Raw genomic sequence first — 20,754 nt, forward strand, 5'->3', positions numbered from 1 at the left:
CTTTCTTTCTTTGAGATTAGGCAGGATCAAGGACTAAGGACTAAGATTGTGTGACGACGACTCTTTTTCTTTCTCTACCTGTCTGGGTAGGTAGGTATCTGCCTAGGTGTCTGTCTATCTCTCTCTCTCCCTGCCCACCTGCCTACCTGCCTCCCTGGCGCGCGTGTCGAGGTTGTTGCCTACTCAGGCCTGTGGTTTGGCCTTTGGTCTGCTGATGATGGGAGAAAGAGGGGAGGGGAGAGGGGAGAGAGGGAGGTAGGTGTTGCTAGCGTGGCACGAATGCATGAATTAATTGGCTTGTCAGTCAGTTGGACCGGCCTTTGTTGGCCACTCTGTTAGTCAACTATGTGCGGTGTGTGCGGTGTGGTTTATCGAATTAGATAGGTAGGTATGTATTTATTTGATTGGTAGGTCGTATATGTACATTTTTCTGGGTGCTCTATTTTACCCAACCCATCGCTCCTCAGCGTTGGGAATTTCTTCCGCACTTCTTTTTGGCCAGAAAGTTGCCTGCCCCGTCTTTCCCCCTCCCCGCTCCCCGGACTCTTACACCCTCCTCAGCACGACGAGCCTCCGCAAAAAGCTGGACGTAGACGCCGTAGCAGCAGAGCCATCGCCAGCGCGCTCAAGCTCGCCAATCTTCCACGCCCGCAACAAGAGCATGAACCCCGCGGCACCCACATACATGAAGCCGGTAAAAATCTGCGCGCCGCGATAGTTCCCGCCGTTCGCAGCCGTGATCTGCAGCGCAATGGGTTCGGAAAAGGTCGTCGGCAAGACGAGGACCAGCCACGTGATGCTCAGCGCGGCCGGCAAGCGGCGCAGGCCGACCGTCTCGGACGTGACGGGCGCGACGACGGCCCAGTAGGTGCCGGCGACGGTGCCGACGAGGACGGCGAAGAAGAGCAGCACGCCGTAGGAGGTGGCGTTGGTCCAGACGACGAGGGCGAACACGCCCGCCAGCAGCGTCATCCCCGCCGCCATGTTCATGCGGCCGACGGCGTCGCTGAAGAAGCCGATCGGCGACCGGCCCAGCGCTTGCCCTAGGTTCAGCAGCGCGCCGACTACGGATCCTTGCTGCGCTGTTAGGCCGATGCTGCGCGCGTAGTTGGGCAGCGAGAAGAGCAGCACGATGTAGCCGAGCATGCTGAGGAAGCCGAAGCCCAGCAGCAGGAAGACCTCGGGGCGGCGCAGCAGGCTGACATCGAACGCGCGCTGCGAGGAGCCGACGTGCTTGTTGCGGTCGCGCACCAGCAGCGAACAAGCCGTATTGACGACGCAGGCGCAGATAGCCAGGACGCGGAAGGCCCACGCGAGGCCGATACGCTGGATCATAGCGTTGGTCGCGAGGGAGTACATGAGCCCGCCAAGGCCCGACCCGGAGGCCGTGATGCCGTTGGCGAAGCTGCGTCTCGTCGTAAACCACTGGGGCACGACGCCGACGGAGCCGACGAACAGGAAGCCCATGCCGAAGCCGAAGCACACGCCCTGGCTCAGGAACAGCTGCCACATCTGCCGCGCAAACGACGCGCCCACCAGCGCCGCCGTCTCGAACCCCACGCCGACCAGCAGCGTCGTGCGCGTGCCGAACCGCCCCGTCGTCCATGTCGCTGCTGGCGCGACGAGCAGCGCTTGCGAAATGGACAGGCCCCCCACGAAGGCGAACTCCAGTCGCGTCGCCCCTGCGAACGTGTTCGTGCTTAGGTAGTGCGCGAGGAAGACGCCGTAGGCCTGTTAAGCGCGTTAGCTTCTGCCCGCTTTCTCTCTCTCTCTCCCTTTGCTTTTTCGAATTCCGCTTTTGGGTAGGGCAGGGCGCTGCTGATTCTAACTACTGCTTACGCTGTTCAAGCCCCAAGTGTGCGCATTGATCCAGAATACCGCTGCCGTGCACACCCAGCCGTACCCTCCATTGGGCGGTACGTCTGGTGTCACAGCTGAGGTGGCGGGCGCTAGCTCTTTGTCGGCATTCTTCTCTGGCGGCGCGACGGACCGCAGCGAGGGGGTTGCGCTCGGCAGGCGCGAGATGTCGCCTTCAGTCGACTCTTTGGCCTTAAGCGAGCCGTTCATGGTGAATTCGGTAGGCACGGCGATGTTTGGCCATGGCGATGACGGAGAGAACAAACAGTATTTAGTCACGGCTCGCTGGAGGATCGCCGAGGTCTCCTCGGTCTCTCAGCCGAAAGGTGTCGGGAATAGGACCATGCGGGGTCGGGGTTAGTGATTCAGCCTCAACTTAATCTATGTACCTACATCCTTCCCCGAAGCCGAGTCGGCCGACGCTGCCCTCTTCTATCTACTCTTAGTCAAACAATAGTGCATCACAACTGTGCTCTAGGTATTTCCGTGCTTAATATGCGCGGCGCATGCTGGGCTGGAACGAAGCAACGCTTAAAGCACTCTCCACCCACCGTTCCCTACCAATGCCGCATGCAGAGCTTTGTCCAGCATTCCGGTCTCGGCGTACAAACGTAGCAACGTTTCCCCGCCCTCGTCATCGTAAAAACCCTTTTTCTCGTCATAGTCATGTACATGGCACCATCCACAAGACTGCCTTGCTAGTGGCCCCCTTGCGCATGACCTTCTTGCCTTCTCCGCTCAGCTCATGGTGCGCAACTTGTCCTGCTCCTGCGGCGTCAGGGCAGCGAACATCTCGGCGAATCCCGGCTTCTGAGATGCCTCGCGGAAGAAGTTGGTGAGGTAAGCCTGCGTCTCGTCGTCCCGTTGGCGGCCAGAGTAGCCACCCTCGTCCGCATAGGCCATCAGTTCTGCAGGAAACACGAGCTTGTCAGTTTACTCATTGACCTTTCCCGAGTATTGTTCGTGGCGCACTAACCGGCCTTCGTAGCGCCGAGACCGAGGTCAAGCTCGTTCGGGTCATCTTCCCAGTCTTCGTCCTCGGAGTTCTCGTCCTGCAACTCGGCCTGAGCAGCTGCGTTCATGCCCTGCTGCAGGTTGCCGCTAGCGGACAGAAGCTCCTCAACCAGCACCTTGAGGATCTTGAGTGGCGCGGGAACGATGGTGTATTGGTCGGGATCTGTCGAGGCGTTAGGATATCCGTAGACAGCTTCTGGCGACAAGTCTCGCCCGAGTCGATATGTTTCGATGGGCTTTGGTTGGTGCAAAAACGTTTGAAGGAGAGATGTCGTACTTTGCCTAGCGCGCGAGCGCGTCATGATGCGATCCGACTGCGGGACCACGAGTTCACCTTTAACCATGATCTGAGAGAGGCGCGGGTCGTTAAGGTCGTAGAGTTTTGAGAGGGCAATGACGCTGTGGAAAGGTGGTTATCAGTTAGCTAACCATGACATTGACGAGTGGTGAGAGGATGTACTTTTGGCGAATTTCGTCGTAACCGGCGAACATGATCGAGTTCTCCAGCCACTTGGACATGACCACCTGGAGACCATTCTGCTGGTTAATCTCTAGCTGTGCCAGGAAATCCACAACCTCGTGCGCGTTCACGAGCGAGAGACGAGCGAAAACCAGCGTCAAGCTCTGGATAAACTGCGCCTGCGTAGCGCTTCCCAGCCTAACTGCCACAGCACGGAGCAGCGTCATGAGGTACGGGCCCAGTCTATCTGACCCTGCCTTCTCTACGACTTCGGCGGCCAGTTCACCGACTTCAGCGGCAGAGTTATCGTCAACGGTGGGGCTCAGCAGGCGGTCAATGATAACAAGGACATTCTCCAAACCACCCTTGCCAGCATCATCGTGCCACTCAAACAGCTGTTGGTGGTCGTGTACAAGGATGTTCTTTACGGAGGCCGTGGCAGCCTTCAGCAACTCCTCATCGTTCGAGCCGAGAAGGAGACGGTTGACCTTGGGCATGACGGTTGCAACAAAGCCTGGAGGAAGGGGCTCCGAGCCGTGTTCAGTGAGAACGGACAGCAGCTCAGCGGCGAGATTCGTCAAGGCGTTCTCCTCGGTCAGAGAGCCGACGTCAAAGGCGCCAGTGAGGGAAGGAAGAACCTTTTCGCAGAGACGCGTGAAAGCCTCTGGACCGGTTGCTGCCAGCGTTTCAGTGATCTCTTCAAAAGTCTCGCTGACAAGCATGGTAAGCTGAAAGTTGTTTGCGCCATGGCTGGCAATGGTGAAAAGGAGGTCTAAGCCTGTGCCGTGCAAACAGACTTGGGTATCGAGCAGAATGGCATCCCGAAGAGTCTCGACGAGCGTGACCATAAGATCATCGCTCTCAGCCAGCTCGTCAAGATCTTGCGTCGACAAATACGTGGAGATAGCATTGACGATTGAGCCTTGCATGGGCAGTGTTACCGCAGGCTGGATAGCAGAAAGGTAATGCTGGAGAGCACGGATGCAAGAAACCTTGACGACATCAGACTCATCGTTGGTGATTGCGTTGAGAGAGGCCTCCATGAACTGCGAAGCCACATGTTGCAGGGCATCGCCAGAGGTGCGCGTAAGGCTGCCGGCCACGAGGTAGCCGCGTGCTCTTAGGAACTCCTCTTCTTGCTGCATGGCATATCGGATGAAGTCGATGAAACCATTGGCTGCTTCGGGGCTGACCTGACGATCCACGTCCTGGAAGTCACCAAGCATCTGGTTCAGGATATAAAGAGCGGCTTCCTTGGCCTTCCAGGACTGGTCGGTCGTGTAGAGGGAGCGAGTGTAGGAAAGCAAGCCGTCGACCGTCGCTGCGCTCAGCCATTCGCCGAGCTTGATGACAAGATCACCACAGGCTGTGCGAGGGGTATAGTTGGCCGTGACGCTTGTCTCCTCCGACAAAAAGATGTTGACATCCAAGTTCCAGAGACCCTCCTCTTCCACCGTGATCTGCGCATATGCCACTGCGAGCTTCATCACTTCAGTGACCCATGTGTTCCCGCTTCCCATCTGAGATTGCAACTGCTGCTCCAACTCTTTCCGCACAGGCGGCGCCTTCAAGCAGGCCTGCATAAAGTCCAGCTCTTCCAAGACCAGGAAGTCCAAGGTATAGGGCAGCCCATCAGCGTCTTCCAGTCTGCTCTGCCTATCGTCATCGATGTACATCTGGTGGTATGCACCTTGGAGCGAGGAAAGCTCTTCCCAGGTGGCTGAGAATAGGACGGGGCTGTGCGGCGAAAGGGTAGACGGGAAAACGGAGCGTATCCTCATGAGAGCCTAGAGAAGTCAGCATTTGTCCATGCAAATTAGTTAAGCCATTCCAGCATACCTTGACGACTTGCAGCTTCAAGGCCACCAGGCCGCGCCACGTCTCCTCGAGCTGTTTGTCCGACTCTTCCTCCGCAGGCGGAGGCGGCAAAGCAGTCTTGAGAACCTCGATAAAGTAGGGAACCCAGGCGCTGAGAGTCTCCTCCGCAAAAGCCTTAACTGCCTGCTTGTGGTCCTCCATGACCATTTCCAGAATGTCGAAGCATCCACGGAAGACAGATACGGCCAAAGCCCGCAGCGTGGGCTTTCTCTGGGTGCTGATGGCGACATTATGGATGGAACGAATCAGTTCACCGGCGCTCTGGAAGAACTGCTCCTCGTTGAAGCAGTCATCCACCAAATCTCCTAGCACTCGCAGCGCGCCGTGAAGTTGGGCATCGGTCGCGGTGGGGATCATGTGCAACAGCGAGGGCAGGAGGTCGGGCCATTGGTCAGGGAAGTCGGAGCTGGCAATCTTGCTGACAACATAGCTGGCGGCTGACTTGATCTTCCTCTCCTCGATGTTGCTGGTGGCGAGCTCGAGCAGCGACTGGCGTAGCCTGCCCTTAACCTCGGGCCCTGCCAACAATTGACCTCTGAATTCGTCGAATGTTGCCGACCAGCCGGCCTGCACCCACAGGCGGAGGTTCAGCAGGGCACACTGCCGGATGTCGACGGGGACCGAATCGTGCGAGGCAACGGTGACGAGGCCGAGCGGAAAGGCCTCATTTGTGTAGAGCTGCTCGAGCTGCAGCTCGGCCTGCTTGCGGGGCGCCTCGTCGGGCGACTGCGTGTCGGCCAGGACGCGGACGAGCTGCTCTTCCATGGCTGTGGGCGATGGGAGGGTTGTGGGAGTAAGGTCGTGCCCTGGACACGCGTCGGATGTTTTGCTTTGGAGAGCGTAGAGAATTTGGCGCGGGGAGCAGTGCTGAGCCAGATAGAACCTCAGGTTGAAATGGCGGGGCACGCGCGCGCGATGACCTAGGATCCGACGTGACAACGCTAAGTTTGTCCACGTCTTCTTCTTCCTTCCTCTTAGTCTTCAGCGCCCAAATATGCCGCCCAATGGCCCCCCGCCCACGTTCGCCTCACTCGTCGCTGCGTTTTCCTCTTTTCTCACCGTCGCCGTTCACACCATCCTGCACCACCGCTCGCTCTACCCGCGCACCTCTTTCCTGACCGCCCGCGCCTATAATTACCCTGTCCACCAAAATCGCCACCCGCAGGTCTGCACCTGGGTTAGCGATGCCATCGCCGCTGTCGAAGCCGAGTTGTTCAAGGGTACTGTGGCACGCGTTGCCCTTGTCATCTATTCCGCAAGTTGCAAGCCTCTCGAGCGCTTCATGTGGGACGTGAGCCGCTTCCCCATCGTGCCGCGAGCGGACTTTGAAACACCATTTGCGAGCAGCGCGGCCGAAGAGGACGTGATTCAAGACAAGGCCGACTTGCCTGCAGACTTGGAGGAGCAATTCCGCGGTGCGCTAGCGAAACTCGCAGCTTGTGAATCTAAGCTCAAGCCGCTGCCACCGGGCTGCACCTTTACTATCGCCGTTGAGCTGAGGGAGACAGCTGACCCGCCTGTTGGACACCCGCAGCCGTGGATTCCGGTAGAACCCAATTTACAAGCTACAAAGTCAGGAGGGCGCGCCGCAGCGAGCTCTGACAACAATGGGCGCCGGAGAGGTGAAGATCTGGGCGGCGTCAAGACCATGCCCGTCAGGGCAGTCGATGCGGGCGAAATGGTCTTCGAAATGTGGATTGAGGAGGGCAAGGCAAAGATGGAGATAGACGAGGAGAACACGAGTTCCGCGGAGGCTGCATGAAATGTGCTGCACTAAACTCATTTTCGAACACGGCCCACCTGAGTGAGAGATGCAGCGAATCTCTCAACCTCAAAGGAGCCCTTCAAAAAGCATACAGGTGTGAGTAATCTACAGCCCCTGACAAAGTGAGACGAATTACTTGGAGCACAAACAATGGCTGCCTGCATCGCTTTCACCTCCAGCAATTGCTTTCCCGAAGCAAAATATCTCGGAACGTGCTATGACAGTATCGATATATAAGGTAGCATCTCGCTGACTACTACTGTCGTCGGCTAAAGAGCCTGACTTGTCGACATCCACATTATGAGGCGTCGTCCCTTCAGCAAGGTTCGAGAGACATTGCCTGCCGAAAATAATGTGTCGCTGGTGGCTGGCATGTGTCATCATTGTTAAGGACGTAAAAGCCTGTTGAGGACTTGCTTCGTGGTTCGACGGTGTTCGATCCCTGACGGTGACAGCGGCTTACTTCTAGGAGAGTAGATGCAGTTATGTACCTACAACAATTAGCATACCTATTGGAATGAATAGGCAGCAAAGTTAGAGTTCAAAAAACTAGTTAGAACCTCATGCTGCACAATAATTCAAACATCTGGGTCTATCTTCAAATGTTCGATCGTGTTCCGTGTTATGGTCTGAATTGAATCGCCATGTCATAGACTTGGTCGTTGTGACGATCTAACCTAGCGATGGTACTCTTCCTGGCGCGATCAATCGTGCAATGCGATTTCTGGGTATATTGTAAAACGGAGGAGTGGAGAAGATGAACTACGAATGTTACTTTGACGTTGTTGCCACTATGGAGTTCCGAAAGTCCCGAAGCCTTACAACGCAGTTAGCTTTAACGCATAGCGGAGGGTCAAGGCAGAGCCAAACAAGGGACTTTTACTTACTGTTATAAGAGACCTCAGAAATATCAAAATGACTTGTCTGATGAGTCTCTTTCCGAACTCTGGGACAGAACTTGTGGTACATTGTCCCTTATAAAGGCCTAAGGCTCTGCTGCACGCAATATAGCCTCAAACTCATGCTGCGCTTCTGTGAGAGTTAGTCGCTGCGCCTCGTCCCAGTGGACCATCCCCTTGATGCACTTTGCAAGTCGATCCCCAGCGAAGTCCATCCTTTCCTCGAATGTTACAGGAAGTTTTCCGCGTTTGAGGTCTTGCAGGACGTGCGCACGCTCCATTCCTATATTGCAGTTAGCAATTATTAAGCATATCAAGCATACTCGTTTGAAGAGGAAAAATCCTCCGTAGGAAGTCTTGGGTAAGAATTGCACTTACTGGTATCGAACTTCCAAAGCAGTTCAAAAGTAATCACACCCAGAGCATAAACATCAAGTTTCTCGTTGGGCTGAGCAGGGGCGGATGGAGGACGATAAAACTCAGTTCCAACGGCCCTGACACGACCATGCTGGGATTCAGTGTCCGGGCGAGCAATCGCAGTCACCAAGCCGAAATCGCCTATTTTCACGCCAAGCTGATGGATCCTCTTGCTTCCTGCCTTGATGCATCCATGGCATTTTTCCAGAGCCACGCGGTCCTTGTGCCGATACTTGTCTACCACTGGGGATAGGAAAATGTTCGCTGGCTTCAAATCACGGTGGACAACCCCTTGTGCGTGGAGATATTCAACGCCATCAAGGACTGCCAGTAAGATCTCGAGCGACATCTTCGTATGAAAACAGTGGCGTAGACTCAAGGTACCATCGACGCGTGCGCCAGGAGCAGAAGAAATATAATCGGCAAGGGTCAAATCATAAAGGGCCATTTGGATGTGTAGAACCAGATGCAGGTTGTCCGCAGGAGGCTCTTCTTCCATGGACGTGGCGCTGCGATTATCAGATTGGCTCTCCTCGAAAAGAATGTTGTGGGAGAGTGATAGGTCGCGTTGTTTTTCAATTTCCGAGAGGTTGCGCGGAATTGTCTCGATGTCCTCGTCTTCAATGTCTGACCCAATGCTGTGGACGGTGCTCTTTTTAGACAACGAGGAAGAAAGGGTGCCGTGGCTCTCACTTCGCTTGCGCAATCGCTTTGGAATAGATGTGCTGACACTGACACTGACACTTGTATCATCGCCGAAAACGACATTGTCTGAAAGATCCGAGAAATTGTTGCTTAACCCTAACGAAGGCTCGATCCCATTGCTCGACTGGCTTGGGCCACTCGAGTCAGACTCAGCTTCTGATGAAGTCGCAGTAACGCCTTCGAGTAGTTTCTGCTGCTTCTTAACTTTGGCGAGTGAGTCAAGGGATAGTGATTCGAGCCAAGCGTTGTGGTAGCGCACAATATTGGGGTGGTCAAAACGTTGCATAGTTCGCACCTCCACAAAGAGAGCGTCCAACTCTGCCTTGCCCCGCTTGCGAATACCTTCCATCCTTGCCGGGCTCAGTGGAATTTGCTTTATAGCGTAGAACCCTCCATCCAGCGGATGCACAGCTTTGAAAACGGTACCATACCCTCCTTTACCGATCGCCTCAACAAGGATAATACCATGAGTGCTGAGGGCGTTTCTGAATATGGGATGGTTCTCATCAACAAGCGGCTGCACCAGAGACGGGAGGTGCTTGAAGTTTTGAGGCTGGACATAGCCAATTTGCGGCCGAGGTGCATCATGCTGCCGCTGAGCCCTAAAACCTTGACTGGCAAGAGTCAGAGCACTACTAGATTTCAACAGGGACGGACCTCCTTCCGCCAGAGTCGCAATGTGATCTTTGGCAACCGAATCATAGGCTTGTGCGTATTGTCCGCGCAGCTTCTCATCATGATGGATGTTGGAAGATGTAATGCCTGCCGTCAACATGCTCGCAGCCATGCTGTGGTAGTGCTTCTTCGCCAGTTCTTGAACTTCAGGATCATCTTTCGAGCGTGTAGGTGCCCCCGTCCCGGCCTCCTTATGGTTGAAGTGTTCTAGGGCAAGATTGAGGGAATCACGCATAAGCAGCGCAGTGATGATCCCATCTTTATGGTCCGGATGTATGTTGCTTATCACCGTGTTTGAGAGCGAGCGGGAGAGGTCGTCGGCGGAGCTAGATTCGGAAGTCTTCACGCGATAAAGGTCATACATGTCGGGTTCGTCACCGGCGGTGGTTTTCTCATCGTTTTCGGGGGTGTACGGTGCGGTTGAACAGCTGCCTGAATCGTCTGTTGATGTATTGGCCTTTTAGTGAGCGCGAAGATTGGATTGCTTACTGTACGTGTATACTACCCTTGAAGCATAGTTACGCGACTGTGACCGAAGTCCATTCAAGTAGAACGTGAGGAGAGAAGGTTTTGCAAGGGAGTTGTCAGACACGAGTGGAAATGAATAGGAGGGGATGGAAGGGCGCAGACAGATGTCACTTTCGCAGCCTTCGCGGGGGCATGACTCGCTCGGCTGTCGGTCCGAAGATTAGGGCTTGCGCGATAAAGCACCTATCGAGTACTCTAGCGGCCTTGCTTCTTTCAACACCACTTCCTACTCCTTCGACGCGTAGGCGACATGCCCCGAAAGCTGCCATGGCTTGCCAATGATACAAGCCAGTCTTCAAGCGCCAATGCCGGGCGACGTCCAAACCAAGCGCGTCCAGAAACGTTAGACCGTGACGATGCTAGAACCACTCCTAGTAGGTTGCGCCGTGTACCGGACGCAGTAAAGAACAGAGCAGGTATGGAACGCGCGACGGCACTCTTCTGGCGCTAATTGTCTGCTCACATGCTGCAGATCGTACACCCTCCTCATCTCCTCCACCACAGCCACCTAAACAAGAGTATGCTCGGCTGACCTTTACTTATCATCTGCATGTGACATGAAGTGACTGACGTAGTCTAGACTCATGCGCGAAGGACCTGACGGGGACGATATGTGGATCATGGTGGAAGATGAGTTCCTGGACACGGCGCAAATGTTTACTCAACATTTACACCATGCCGAATACCATCGTTTGAAGCGGTTGGCCAAAGAGAGGAGCGCGTCCGCGATCCAGAAAATTGCTCGGCCCGTAGTCCCTCACTCCCAAATGAGTACCGAGGCCAAGCTCAAGCGCAAGGCAGAAGCAAGCGCGGAGAAGCATGCCGATGCGCTACGGCAGATTGGCGCTGGAGTTCACGATAGCCGCGACGGAGAAGACTCTGAAGAAGAAGATGCACCGTGGATGCGTGACTCTCAACTCGCAGGTCTTATGTCTGGCAGTCAAGAACAGTCTTCTAGCCAACTGGCTCGACTAACTGGAACAAAATCATACACGAGGGCAGCAGCAGGCTATGCCGTTGCTAAACCTTCATCTTCTGTACTGCGGAGTAACAGTACGACCGGTCCCGGGACATGGAATGCCAGAAGTGCATTGAGTGGTTTGGCTCAAGAGATCGAAAAGGTGGTTGCAGAAGACGACGATAGCGATGACCTTGATGGGACGTCGCTGAAGATTACACCCAAGACGCTCACAAAGCAGCACTCTGCCACGACTACGCACCCAGTTCATGTTCAAAAAACAGGCATACAGCCGCCTCCGAATCGTGTTCCCAAACCTCTGCCAAAAGTGGAGACGGTTTCCGCTTCACGATCTGTCAGACCCAATGATGTCTCACGCTCAAGAGCTACAATTTCATTTTCAGAGTCTTCAATTGATGTTGAGACAAGGACAAGCCGTCAAACCATACCCTCCTCGAGGCTTGATCCTCTCAATGACCTATCGAAGCGCTCCGAGCGACAGTCAAGTTCCACTGAACGAATGGCTAAACGCAAAGCCGTGATGTCGGCAAGAAGGGAACGCGAAAAGAAGAAAAAGTCTGATTCTTTAGATGAGATACCCACGTTTATGATTTGACATTTTACTTTGCCAATACTCAACAGTCAACCGAACTGTCGGCGCTAGAGCTTTACCACTTCTCAACTCCTGGTCTGATATCAATCTCCCAAGTGAAAGTGGTCTTTGGTTGCGTATGAAGATGCCAATACGAGTCCGCAATCTTGATACGGAGGTTAGCAAATCACATCTCCAACGGAACTCATGTAATACTTACCCCTTCGGGGCTAATCTTGGCGTCTGGTCCCGCGTCCTTCAGCCACTCCTTCGTCCTCGGAATGTCGATCACACCATCAATAATAGCATGGCTGACATGAACTCCTTGCGGTCCAAACTCTCTTGCCAGACTCTGTGACAAGCTTCTCAGAGCCCATTTGCCCGTAGCAAACGAGGACATTTGCGCGGAACCTTTGATGGACGCTGTCGCGCCAGTGAAAATGATAGTGGGTGGGTGCTTGGACGATGAAGTGGCCTTGAGGAGATATGGTAGCGTGGCCTGAGAGAAGAGGAAAGCCCCCTTGGCCGACACGTTCCAGCTAGACACAAATTCCTCTTCAGTAAGTTCCAGGAAAGGCTTGCGGACAAAACCACCGCTAGCGTTGAAGATGGCTGCCTATAAATCTATTAGCTGCAATCGATTTCAATCAGGTAAAGTAAGCATACAGCAAGGCCGAAGTCTTTCCCAAATTCGCTCTCAATCTTGCTGAAAGCACTTTTGACGCTCTTTGCATCCGAAACATCTGTAGGGATGCCCAATGCCTTGCCACCATTGCCGTTGATCTCATCGGCGAGCTGAGAAAAGCTGTCCGGAGTGCGTGCAAGCAAGACAACTGGGTAGGTTGCTGCAAATTTACGGACAACTGCGGCTCCGGTACCTGGACCTACACCGGCAACAACTGCGATAAGCTTGGAGGCCATTTCGTTCTGGATTTCGGATGGTCTGGTTCAATTCAGAATTACGGTCGGAAGGATGAGTTTGAAATTCGATGCAGAGGTGCTACTGAGGGGTAACTGATAAATATGGATGTAGCTCCAGTTGATTTGTAAGGTGCGCTGGTTGCATCATCAAGGGCGTGGATGACAACGTCTGGGGTTACTAATTATTTCATAGGAAGGACACAAATTGCCTTTGATGTACTGCCAACATAAATTCATAAACGGAGTCTAAGAGAAATGCACATTTGTGCATTTTGCGAATTGATGGAATTTCGACTGTCTCAAGACGTTGTAGAACTCCTCGCGATAAAGCTGTATCGATAGGAGCGGTCGACTTGCCTAAAAGAGAGGACCGGGCTACCCTTGAGCCGGTATAACTATCGGCCGACGCAGATGTCGTGTCACAGCGGTGCTCCAAAGCTCGTACAGAGTTTTTTATTGTAATTGCATTTGTCGTCTGCGTCATACCACTATCCGTTACTGTCACTCACTCACGCAGACGAAGCCCTCCGCAAGATTCACGCAAGGGTCATGCCGATTTACGAAGCCGTGCCCTGTCGGACCCCTGAGGAGTTGTTGTCATTCCAGTAACAAGAATGGAACACGGTGCGGACTTGCCACGCCTGGCACCCGTACCGCCGTTGGCACCGGAGATTGGTCCGTCAAATTTATCGAGTGGACGACGAGCCTCGGACGAGTTCCAAGCTAGCGCCTTACGTGCCCGGCGTCGAACTGCAAACCTCGCGTGTATAGGATGCAGGAAGAAAAAAATTAGATGTAGCGGTAATGCACCATGTCTCAGATGCACAGCCGACAGGCAGGAGTGTACATTTGTCGAACGGAAGGCTGTAAAGCTAAAGAAAGAGGCGGATGAGATGGAGAAGGCACTTTCCAATGTCTTCAATCGATTGCGAGATGGCAACAAATCCGTACTTGAAGAAGCGCAGCGTATAGCTCGCGCAAACGATTCACTTCACGATTTCATAGGGGCGTTGACTGATCCGAACTATGAGGAGCTGTTTACGGTCTCTAAAGAGGAAGACGGGCAGTCCTGCTCGAGAAACACCCCGAACACATACTATCAAAGAAGAAGGGAACCAAGTCCCTTCGGCTTTATGGCTTCACCTACTGCTGACAATAGGCAGAGTGTCCCCTCAATATTTTCAAGCTCATCAAAATACGCAACGCTTCTTGAGGGAGAACAAAGAAGGTCTCACTGGGACAATCACTACTCCGAGAAAGGGCGCAAATGGCATCCTATTATTGAGATTTTGGATTCGGATGACGATCCAATGGTGGATGAAGCGGAGTCAGTTGATGAAAGAAGCTCCGAGGCTGGCAGAGAGGTAAGCCCTTTGATACCACCATATGTTTGAGGATAACTTCAGAATGCCATAATGCTAACTAAGGGCGTTGGTATAGGGAGGTAGCTACTTCTCAGAGGGGACCAGGAACAGCTCTGCGTCAAGTGCGATGGTGGTTGCTTCAGTTACCTCATTTCCTTCCACGAGCGGACACTATCAAAGCTTGCCATGGTTCCCCACAACGGGTTATGTTGAAGGCTTCGGCAATCTACCTATGTCCAGTGCAATCAAAGCAAACGGTTATCCACAACCAATTCAAGCCCAACAACTCCTACAGTTTTCCGTCCCAGATTATGCCATCCAGTCTCTTCACGTCTATGAGAACTCGGCATTGAGTAAAGCTTATCTTGGGTACCGCGACGCGGCATCACAACAGCTTGCTTGCGGAGTACCTGTCGCCGAAGTATTTGGCCCAGAGGACTACACTGATGTTGAACTGTTCTTCCGCGACCGCACCCCCAGTGATCCATACAACACATGCTCCGTTGCATGCGAGATCTATAAAAACATCGAGGGTACAGACGTGTTCGCACGCCTAGTGGCAGTGAAACTGCTCACCCATCTCATGAGGGTCCGTGAATATCGACTCGACGTGCATCTGGCCAATGTCTTGCTAACCTTCTCGCAGTGGATGCTCGTCCCCACCCCCGAAACCTACGCAAAACTCCCTGCTATGATTCGACCCTTGCCTGCCCAAAGACTGATTCCTCATAGTCCCTGCATCGACACCAACCCTCAGTATGTTTCTCTGTTCTGTTTTCTGACGACGTAAGCTGATCATATACAGCCCAGCTTTCCGCGAGGCGTTAATGCTCCGGTACCGCGACTTTATTACATGCGGGGAGGTGAGATATTCCTACACGTCAGTCGATTGGCCGTATACACTGGCGGAAGCGGTTGAGACTGATCCCATTACCGGACGCCGGCGGCTCACTCGCGCTTTCGAGGAACATGGCACGAATCCCAGTAACTGGAGCTGGAAGCCGTCCATCGCGGGAACTTTCCCTGAAATTCCCGCTCTACTCCATACATTTGGTGGTCGGCTCAGAAATCTTCAGTAAAAGTCACTAAATCTAGCTGTTGCAGCAATTTTGTGATAATGGCATACGCTATATGCCTATAAAGATATCATCGATGCTTTCTCTTCTGATCTCTACTATACCCGCAAGACACAACAAAATGTCTACTCTACGGTATAGCATGAGAAAGAAGAACTAATATGACCCTGTGGTCATGCAAGAGCTCCAAACTTTCCACGAAGCGCATAAATTGATTATAGACGAACTAGTATAAAAGTTCGGTCTACCATATTTCAGTCTGTTTTATACACATTTGGCAGAATCAACCAGGTATCCTCCGTACACAGCTTTTTCTCTTAAGTTTCTCTTTCCCTTATAGTAACACAAGCAACATATGACCTCCGCAACAATTCATATCACCTTTTTCCTTTTCATTTCTCTTACCAGAAGTCTGTAGTACCTAAAACATCCTTGCTGGGATTTTTGCCCCATGTACTTGTTGTATGCAACGTCAAGCAAGCCATAACCATTTCCGCGGAACTAACGCGCAAAACAGTATTGCTTATGAGCATTTTGCAAAACACTCAACAAAAGTCACACCCTAGTCCTTCCGTACTATCTTGCCACAGAAACATGCAACATCGAAAGCGATGGCATCGCCGATGCCATGCATGTCGATCATGACGCTCGTCGGACGCGCTTCTAGCGTCATTGCGTCACGCGCTGAACAGGGGATTTTTGCCAGGACTCTCTGGTGCGTTGCGTAGGTTTATATCTGCTGTGCACTGTGTCACGTTGGGTTCTTCACTTTGCGGATGTGACCCAGGCAAGGGTGTTGAGGTGTGTTCAGTGGTCGGGCTTGCGTGGACGCTCGGGTGGCTGCAGGGCTTGTATTACCATTGAGGGTTGCGGGTCCGACTACTGCTGGTTGCAGATTCGACTATTGAAGGGTTGTGTATGTATGGCATTTACACTTTCTGTCTTTAATTTCCTTGCGCTTCGGTTTCTTTCCCATCCTTTCTGGGGTCTGTTATCTGATCATGCTTTTAGTCTTTAAACTGAGACACAAGGAAAGTGGGAATAAAAAAAAAAAGAAAAAAAGAAAAGGCTAGAGATTTGTAAAGAAAGGTTTCGGAGAAGCGGGATTGGAGTAGAAGAATCTCGGGCATGTTAGCCAGAGAGCTAAGCCAAAGAAACATCGATCTACCATCCACTTCTTCTTTCCACCTCTCGTCATTTTTATCTACGATCAAACACAACACAATGCCATCTGGCACTGCTTTACAGGCCAAGATGTCAATAATAGTGACAATGATGGTAATTGTAGTTCGCTGTGGTTATGAAGTCTCCGGTCACTGACGTATGCCTGGCACAGGACAGTGCGGCGTTCAACCGGCAACTGTTTTGGAAGAAGAGATAACGCCCGGTCTACTATGGCGAAGATTATAACCATAAGCCTTTAAATTCAGTTCATTGAGAAAAGCTCCTTGCGATCTATCGGATTGGCCCTAACATTTAAAACGCATGTTAAAGCTACAAGCAAAGGCCCCAAAACATATCTACTTATACCATACGAACTGAGGGCCAAATACATTAAGGCCTAAAGAGGCTCGTTCCAACGAGTTGGATTATATTTGCGAATATTGATAGTCCCCACCGACACCACGGGATAATGCTCAACATCATCAGTCTATGATGCTCCTCAACCAGGGCCTGGGTGTGGACGATCTAGGCAGACCTGGATGTGGAGGGCTGGAGTTGGGTGGAATTCTTTGAACGAACCGGTGTCCGGAGGGTGAGCGTGAAGAGAAGTCTTCCCGGTTTCCTCTGAGTATGCGTGCGCCTCGGCGGGAAAGATGTGGTTCAGGTAATACCGGTGCGGTCTGTGCCTTTATACCAAACCCTTTGCTGTGAATTTGCGGGCGTGAATGAGTGAGTTGAGCTCCGGTACATAAAGATCTTGAGTTCGGGACCTAAGGGCGTCTGGATAGTATAGTCAGTCTTGTTATAAAAGATGTATATACCTTCCACAAGAGCATAAATACCCACCGGCTCGTCGTGCCTAACCTGCACTGCCTTCTTAAATACCATACATACCTAAACGCACTGCTCCACGCCTCCAACAAAGTGGAAGCTCCCAGAGAGGGTCATCACGAACCAGGAAAGCGACCATGTCTGCCACACTGCATGACCAACGACCAAAAAGCAATCACCGCGCTATTCGTCCAAGGAACTACCGTTCAAAACGCACCCACAGCATCTCCAGTCTCCACTCGCTCTTCAGAGGCTTCAACACAGAGCAGCTCCCAACAGACCTCCTGGCCGGACCATCGATTTATGGCACGATGGGAGACCGCAACCGACCCGCCCACCCGCGCCATCAGCAGCAGCACAACCCCCGTCCCCCCTCTCCCCTCCCCTCCACCACCAACCCCTCAACGCAGGCCACCACCTCACCAAATCGGCACCCAACACCAGCACACCACTCTCACACGAATCACCACAATCCAGCGCTGTCGAAGATCGTCTAGAGTACGCGATGGCAGTCGACGATATGAATGGGATGTAGCTGCCACATTTGCTTGCTGTAAGAAAAATACCTTAATAGGCAAGAGTAGAAAGAGCGCTTAGCTCTCAAGAACTGGGACGAGCCGTTTTCTTCGCTGTTGGGCGCTGGGTAGAGGAAGAGTGATGAGATGGAGGACTTTGCAGGGGAGAGAGAATTGATGTAGAGGAATGGCTTTTTGCCTTGCCTTGCCTTGCCTGCTGTCTTCTATGCACATATCTACCTACCTACAAAGGTGGCACTAAAGCTCATCCATCCACCCATCTATCTAACCACCCGGTAGCCAGCCCCTGCACACACACACATCCACCCCACCACCATCAGGCAGGCAAGGAGGCAAGCAGGCAAGCAGGCAAGCAGGCAAGCAGGCAAGCAGGCAACATCCAGCATCACAGCACCGCAGCATCGCAGCAGCGCAACAAAGCCCCCACCCCCACCCAGCACGCACCCAGACCAGAAGCGGCAAACAGTGCCTCCCCCCACCCACACACACAGGCACACATGCAGCAGCATCGGACACTTCGTCCTGCCATCTACGCAAAAGCACAAAAAAAAGTTAGGCCGGTAGGTAGGTGGGTAGCACAGCAGCCGCTCTGAAGCCGCCACCTCGAGCACGTACTTAGGTGGGTGCTCCGTAGGTACATACCTAGGTAGGTCGCACACACGTACGCACGCATGCACGCATCCCGTCCCAGCCAGCCAACCAACCAGGCAGGCAGCCAGCCAGCCAGTCAGCCACACAAGCTCGAAGCCTCGGTTTCGCTTTCGCACCCCACTCCGGAGGTAACTACGTACCGTACGTACGGACGTGATTAAGTGCTCAGAAGAACTTGACGCCCAACGAGTCCTCGCTGCCAAAGACTTGGGCCTTGCCGCGCTTTACCGACACCTGCAGCGATTTCTGGAGCAGCTCGGCGTCCATGCCATGGAATTCTGCATTTGGGGGAAGGGCAAGTCAGCTCGCACACTCTCTCTCACTCTCCCTCAACCATATTTACCACCGCAGCGCAACAAACACCCAAACACACGCACACACACACACAGACACATACCTTGATCAGCGGTCCCATCACTCTCCACAATCTCATACAACGTCAACACCACCCCCCTCTGTCCCGTCCCCTCGACCCACCCCTCAAGCACAGCCGCCCACTCCTCGGGCCGCCGCCAAAAGACCCAGCACCGCCCGCCCTCGCCCGCGCTCTTCTTCCCGTCCTTAGCGTCCAGCCACTCGGCCCGGCGGCCCCCGTCCTCGCTGCACATCCAGTCCAGCACGGCGCGGGCGTCGCGCAGCGCGAGCCGCTTGCCCAGCCGCTGGTTCGCGAAGAGGGGCGTGTCGAGCGCGTCGATGAGGGAGAGCTGGAAGAGGCGGTGCGCGCGGCAGTAGGCCTGGATGTGCGCAGACCAGGACGAGAGCTGGGATAGGCGCGTTGCTGCTACGGGTTGTAGCGTGAAGAAGGGCGGGAAGGAGTAGTGCGGTGGGAATTTGTAAGGCGTGTCTGTGGTTGTCGTCGCGGTGGTGGCCATGGTTGTTGTTGTTGTTGTTGTTGCGCGCAAGGCGTGCGCTGCTTGGTGCTTGTGCTACAGTAAAGGTCGTAGGCTGCGGTGCGGGCCGCGGCGTCTTGTCTTGACTTGTCTTGTTTGGTTGCCTGCCTGGTAGCTTGCGTGATGTCGCGCCGATAGGTACGTAGTATTGAAGCGATGAACGGGGTGGGATTAGCGATTGGCGCGTGACGGTGTACCAAGTCGTACGAAACGAGCGGATGGATGGAAGCGTGCTAGCGGTGGGGCGTTGGTGGTGGTGATACGGAGGAAAGTCACATGTCAGAGGAGGTGGTGGTGGTGGAAGTGGAAAGTCACGACCCCAGACGGCACGTGCACTTGAGCGCAAGTCGCGTATGACGTCGGCGGGGCTGTGCCTTCCGTCGCTGGCCGCGGGGAAGCCGCAAGCAAGCAAGCAAGCAAGCAGTGGTTCGATCTGATCATAGGTACCTAGTTCAGCTATTTGTATCTTGCTTGCCTACCTTGAATAAAAGCGTACTTCTTCTCACTCTCCTCTGCCCTCCCACCTCATCCGTCCAACTACCCACACTCACAACTGCCAACGCCCAACGCCCAACCCCACTTTCCAACGACAACAACCCCACCACCACCACCACCACCACCACAACAACAACAACCACAACAACAACAACCACACACAATGCCTCTCGTAGTTCCCGGCCTCCAGTCTACCGGCGACAAGACCCAAGACTGGTCGAACCAGCTGCTGGGCAAGAAGATCGGCGACACGTCCGACAACGTGGTCCGTCTTACCCTCACCCCTCACCTATCCATCTCCCTTGCACCATACCATCCATACCACACCCATACCCATATCTACCTATCCAGAGTAGATTAGAGTAGATATCGACGCTAACACCACCCACCACGCACCAGACGTTCGCGAAGCAAGACCTCCCGCAAAGCCACCGCATCGTGCAGGAAGGCGGGCCCATGACCATGGACTACAACCCGGAGAGGTGCGTGCCTTGCCTTACATTCACACTTCCCCACTTCCCCACTTCCTCCCCGCTTTCCTGCTTCTCTGCCCCCGCAAACACCACCACCAACAACAACGCAAAAACGCAAAAACGCAAAACCAAAAATTCAACTTCGAGTGCTGACGCCACCGCCCACTCTATAGGCTGAACGTGCACGTCGCCGAGGACGGCACCGTGCGCAAGGTGACGCACGGCTAGGCCGTGCCTATCCTGCTCTAAGACGTGAGCAGGGTGCGATGCGGCGCGCGAGCTAGGTTGGTGACGTAGCCGACGGCTTTCACGGGCTGTGTGTACGATGATGGCATGCATGCATGCACGCAGGCATGGATGGGTGTGACGAGTGGGCTGGGTATTTACCTGCCTACCACCACCACCAGCAATACCACTATTACCACTACGCTTAGGAATGGAATGACATGACATGACATGGCACGAACAAATCAGCTTGACCAATCGTGCTTTATTTGCAGTGTATCCTGCCCCTACCTCTGCCGTGCTTCCTGTACCCGAGAGCTAACTGGACGGACTTTAACTAACATCGAAAGAAGCTGATATTATTACAAAGACTGCCTAAA

At 53.6% G+C, this 20,754-nt stretch overlaps 9 protein-coding genes across 9 annotated transcripts; 4 read left to right on the plus strand and 5 right to left on the minus strand.

Moving 5' to 3' along the window:
• Nucleotides 1–546: 546 nt before the first annotated feature.
• On the minus strand, nt 547–2,067 carry K452DRAFT_220828 (uncharacterized protein; the record flags this gene model as incomplete). The annotated part of the gene is made up of 2 exons (XM_033536483.1): nt 547–1,731; nt 1,840–2,067. 2 exons carry the CDS (start codon nt 2,065–2,067, stop codon nt 547–549), a joined length of 1,413 nt encoding a protein of 470 aa, XP_033401268.1.
• Nucleotides 2,068–2,202: 135 nt separating this feature from the next.
• On the minus strand, nt 2,203–6,299 carry K452DRAFT_315776 (uncharacterized protein). The gene is made up of 5 exons (XM_033543894.1): nt 5,171–6,299; nt 3,332–5,118; nt 3,149–3,270; nt 2,834–3,034; nt 2,203–2,765 (listed from the first exon to the last, which is right to left on the minus strand). Exons 1-5 carry the CDS (start codon nt 5,972–5,974, stop codon nt 2,596–2,598), a joined length of 3,084 nt encoding a protein of 1,027 aa, XP_033401269.1. The 5' UTR covers nt 5,975–6,299; the 3' UTR covers nt 2,203–2,595.
• K452DRAFT_349074 (uncharacterized protein) lies at nt 6,204–7,279 on the plus strand (the record flags this gene model as incomplete). The annotated part of the gene is made up of 1 exon (XM_033545573.1): nt 6,204–7,279. The coding sequence occupies one exon, from the start codon at nt 6,204–6,206 to the stop codon at nt 6,969–6,971; it is 768 nt and encodes a 255-aa protein (XP_033401270.1). The 3' UTR covers nt 6,972–7,279.
• A 189-nt stretch (nt 7,280–7,468) lies between these two features.
• Nucleotides 7,469–10,257, minus strand: K452DRAFT_243696 (uncharacterized protein). Its single transcript, XM_033537919.1, has 4 exons — nt 10,160–10,257; nt 8,252–10,102; nt 7,862–8,156; nt 7,469–7,791 (listed from the first exon to the last, which is right to left on the minus strand). Exons 2-3 carry the CDS (start codon nt 10,032–10,034, stop codon nt 7,960–7,962), a joined length of 1,980 nt encoding a protein of 659 aa, XP_033401271.1. The 5' UTR covers nt 10,035–10,102; nt 10,160–10,257; the 3' UTR covers nt 7,469–7,791; nt 7,862–7,959.
• A 183-nt stretch (nt 10,258–10,440) lies between these two features.
• Nucleotides 10,441–11,863, plus strand: K452DRAFT_121949 (uncharacterized protein). Its single transcript, XM_033535189.1, has 3 exons — nt 10,441–10,614; nt 10,671–10,716; nt 10,779–11,863. Exons 1-3 carry the CDS (start codon nt 10,449–10,451, stop codon nt 11,770–11,772), a joined length of 1,206 nt encoding a protein of 401 aa, XP_033401272.1. The 5' UTR covers nt 10,441–10,448; the 3' UTR covers nt 11,773–11,863.
• Nucleotides 11,531–12,891, minus strand: K452DRAFT_243699 (uncharacterized protein). Its single transcript, XM_033537920.1, has 3 exons — nt 12,415–12,891; nt 11,969–12,364; nt 11,531–11,914 (listed from the first exon to the last, which is right to left on the minus strand). The coding sequence occupies exons 1-3, from the start codon at nt 12,667–12,669 to the stop codon at nt 11,825–11,827; spliced, it is 741 nt and encodes a 246-aa protein (XP_033401273.1). The 5' UTR covers nt 12,670–12,891; the 3' UTR covers nt 11,531–11,824.
• Nucleotides 12,892–14,265: 1,374 nt separating this feature from the next.
• Nucleotides 14,266–15,112, plus strand: K452DRAFT_295174 (uncharacterized protein; the record flags this gene model as incomplete). The annotated part of the gene is made up of 3 exons (XM_033541781.1): nt 14,266–14,622; nt 14,680–14,789; nt 14,839–15,112. The coding sequence occupies 3 exons, from the start codon at nt 14,266–14,268 to the stop codon at nt 15,110–15,112; spliced, it is 741 nt and encodes a 246-aa protein (XP_033401274.1).
• A 3,434-nt stretch (nt 15,113–18,546) lies between these two features.
• On the minus strand, nt 18,547–19,444 carry K452DRAFT_283919 (uncharacterized protein). Its single transcript, XM_033539858.1, has one exon. It carries the CDS (start codon nt 19,161–19,163, stop codon nt 18,621–18,623), a length of 543 nt encoding a protein of 180 aa, XP_033401275.1. The 5' UTR covers nt 19,164–19,444; the 3' UTR covers nt 18,547–18,620.
• Nucleotides 19,445–19,573: 129 nt separating this feature from the next.
• K452DRAFT_243704 (uncharacterized protein) lies at nt 19,574–20,653 on the plus strand. The gene is made up of 3 exons (XM_033537921.1): nt 19,574–19,941; nt 20,076–20,158; nt 20,323–20,653. The coding sequence occupies exons 1-3, from the start codon at nt 19,840–19,842 to the stop codon at nt 20,375–20,377; spliced, it is 240 nt and encodes a 79-aa protein (XP_033401276.1). The 5' UTR covers nt 19,574–19,839; the 3' UTR covers nt 20,378–20,653.
• Nucleotides 20,654–20,754: the final 101 nt, after the last annotated feature.

The sequence above is a fragment of the Aplosporella prunicola genome, assembly GCF_010093885.1.
Source record: "Aplosporella prunicola CBS 121167 unplaced genomic scaffold K452scaffold_4, whole genome shotgun sequence".
NCBI classification, from domain to species: Eukaryota; Fungi; Ascomycota; class Dothideomycetes; order Botryosphaeriales; family Aplosporellaceae; genus Aplosporella; species Aplosporella prunicola.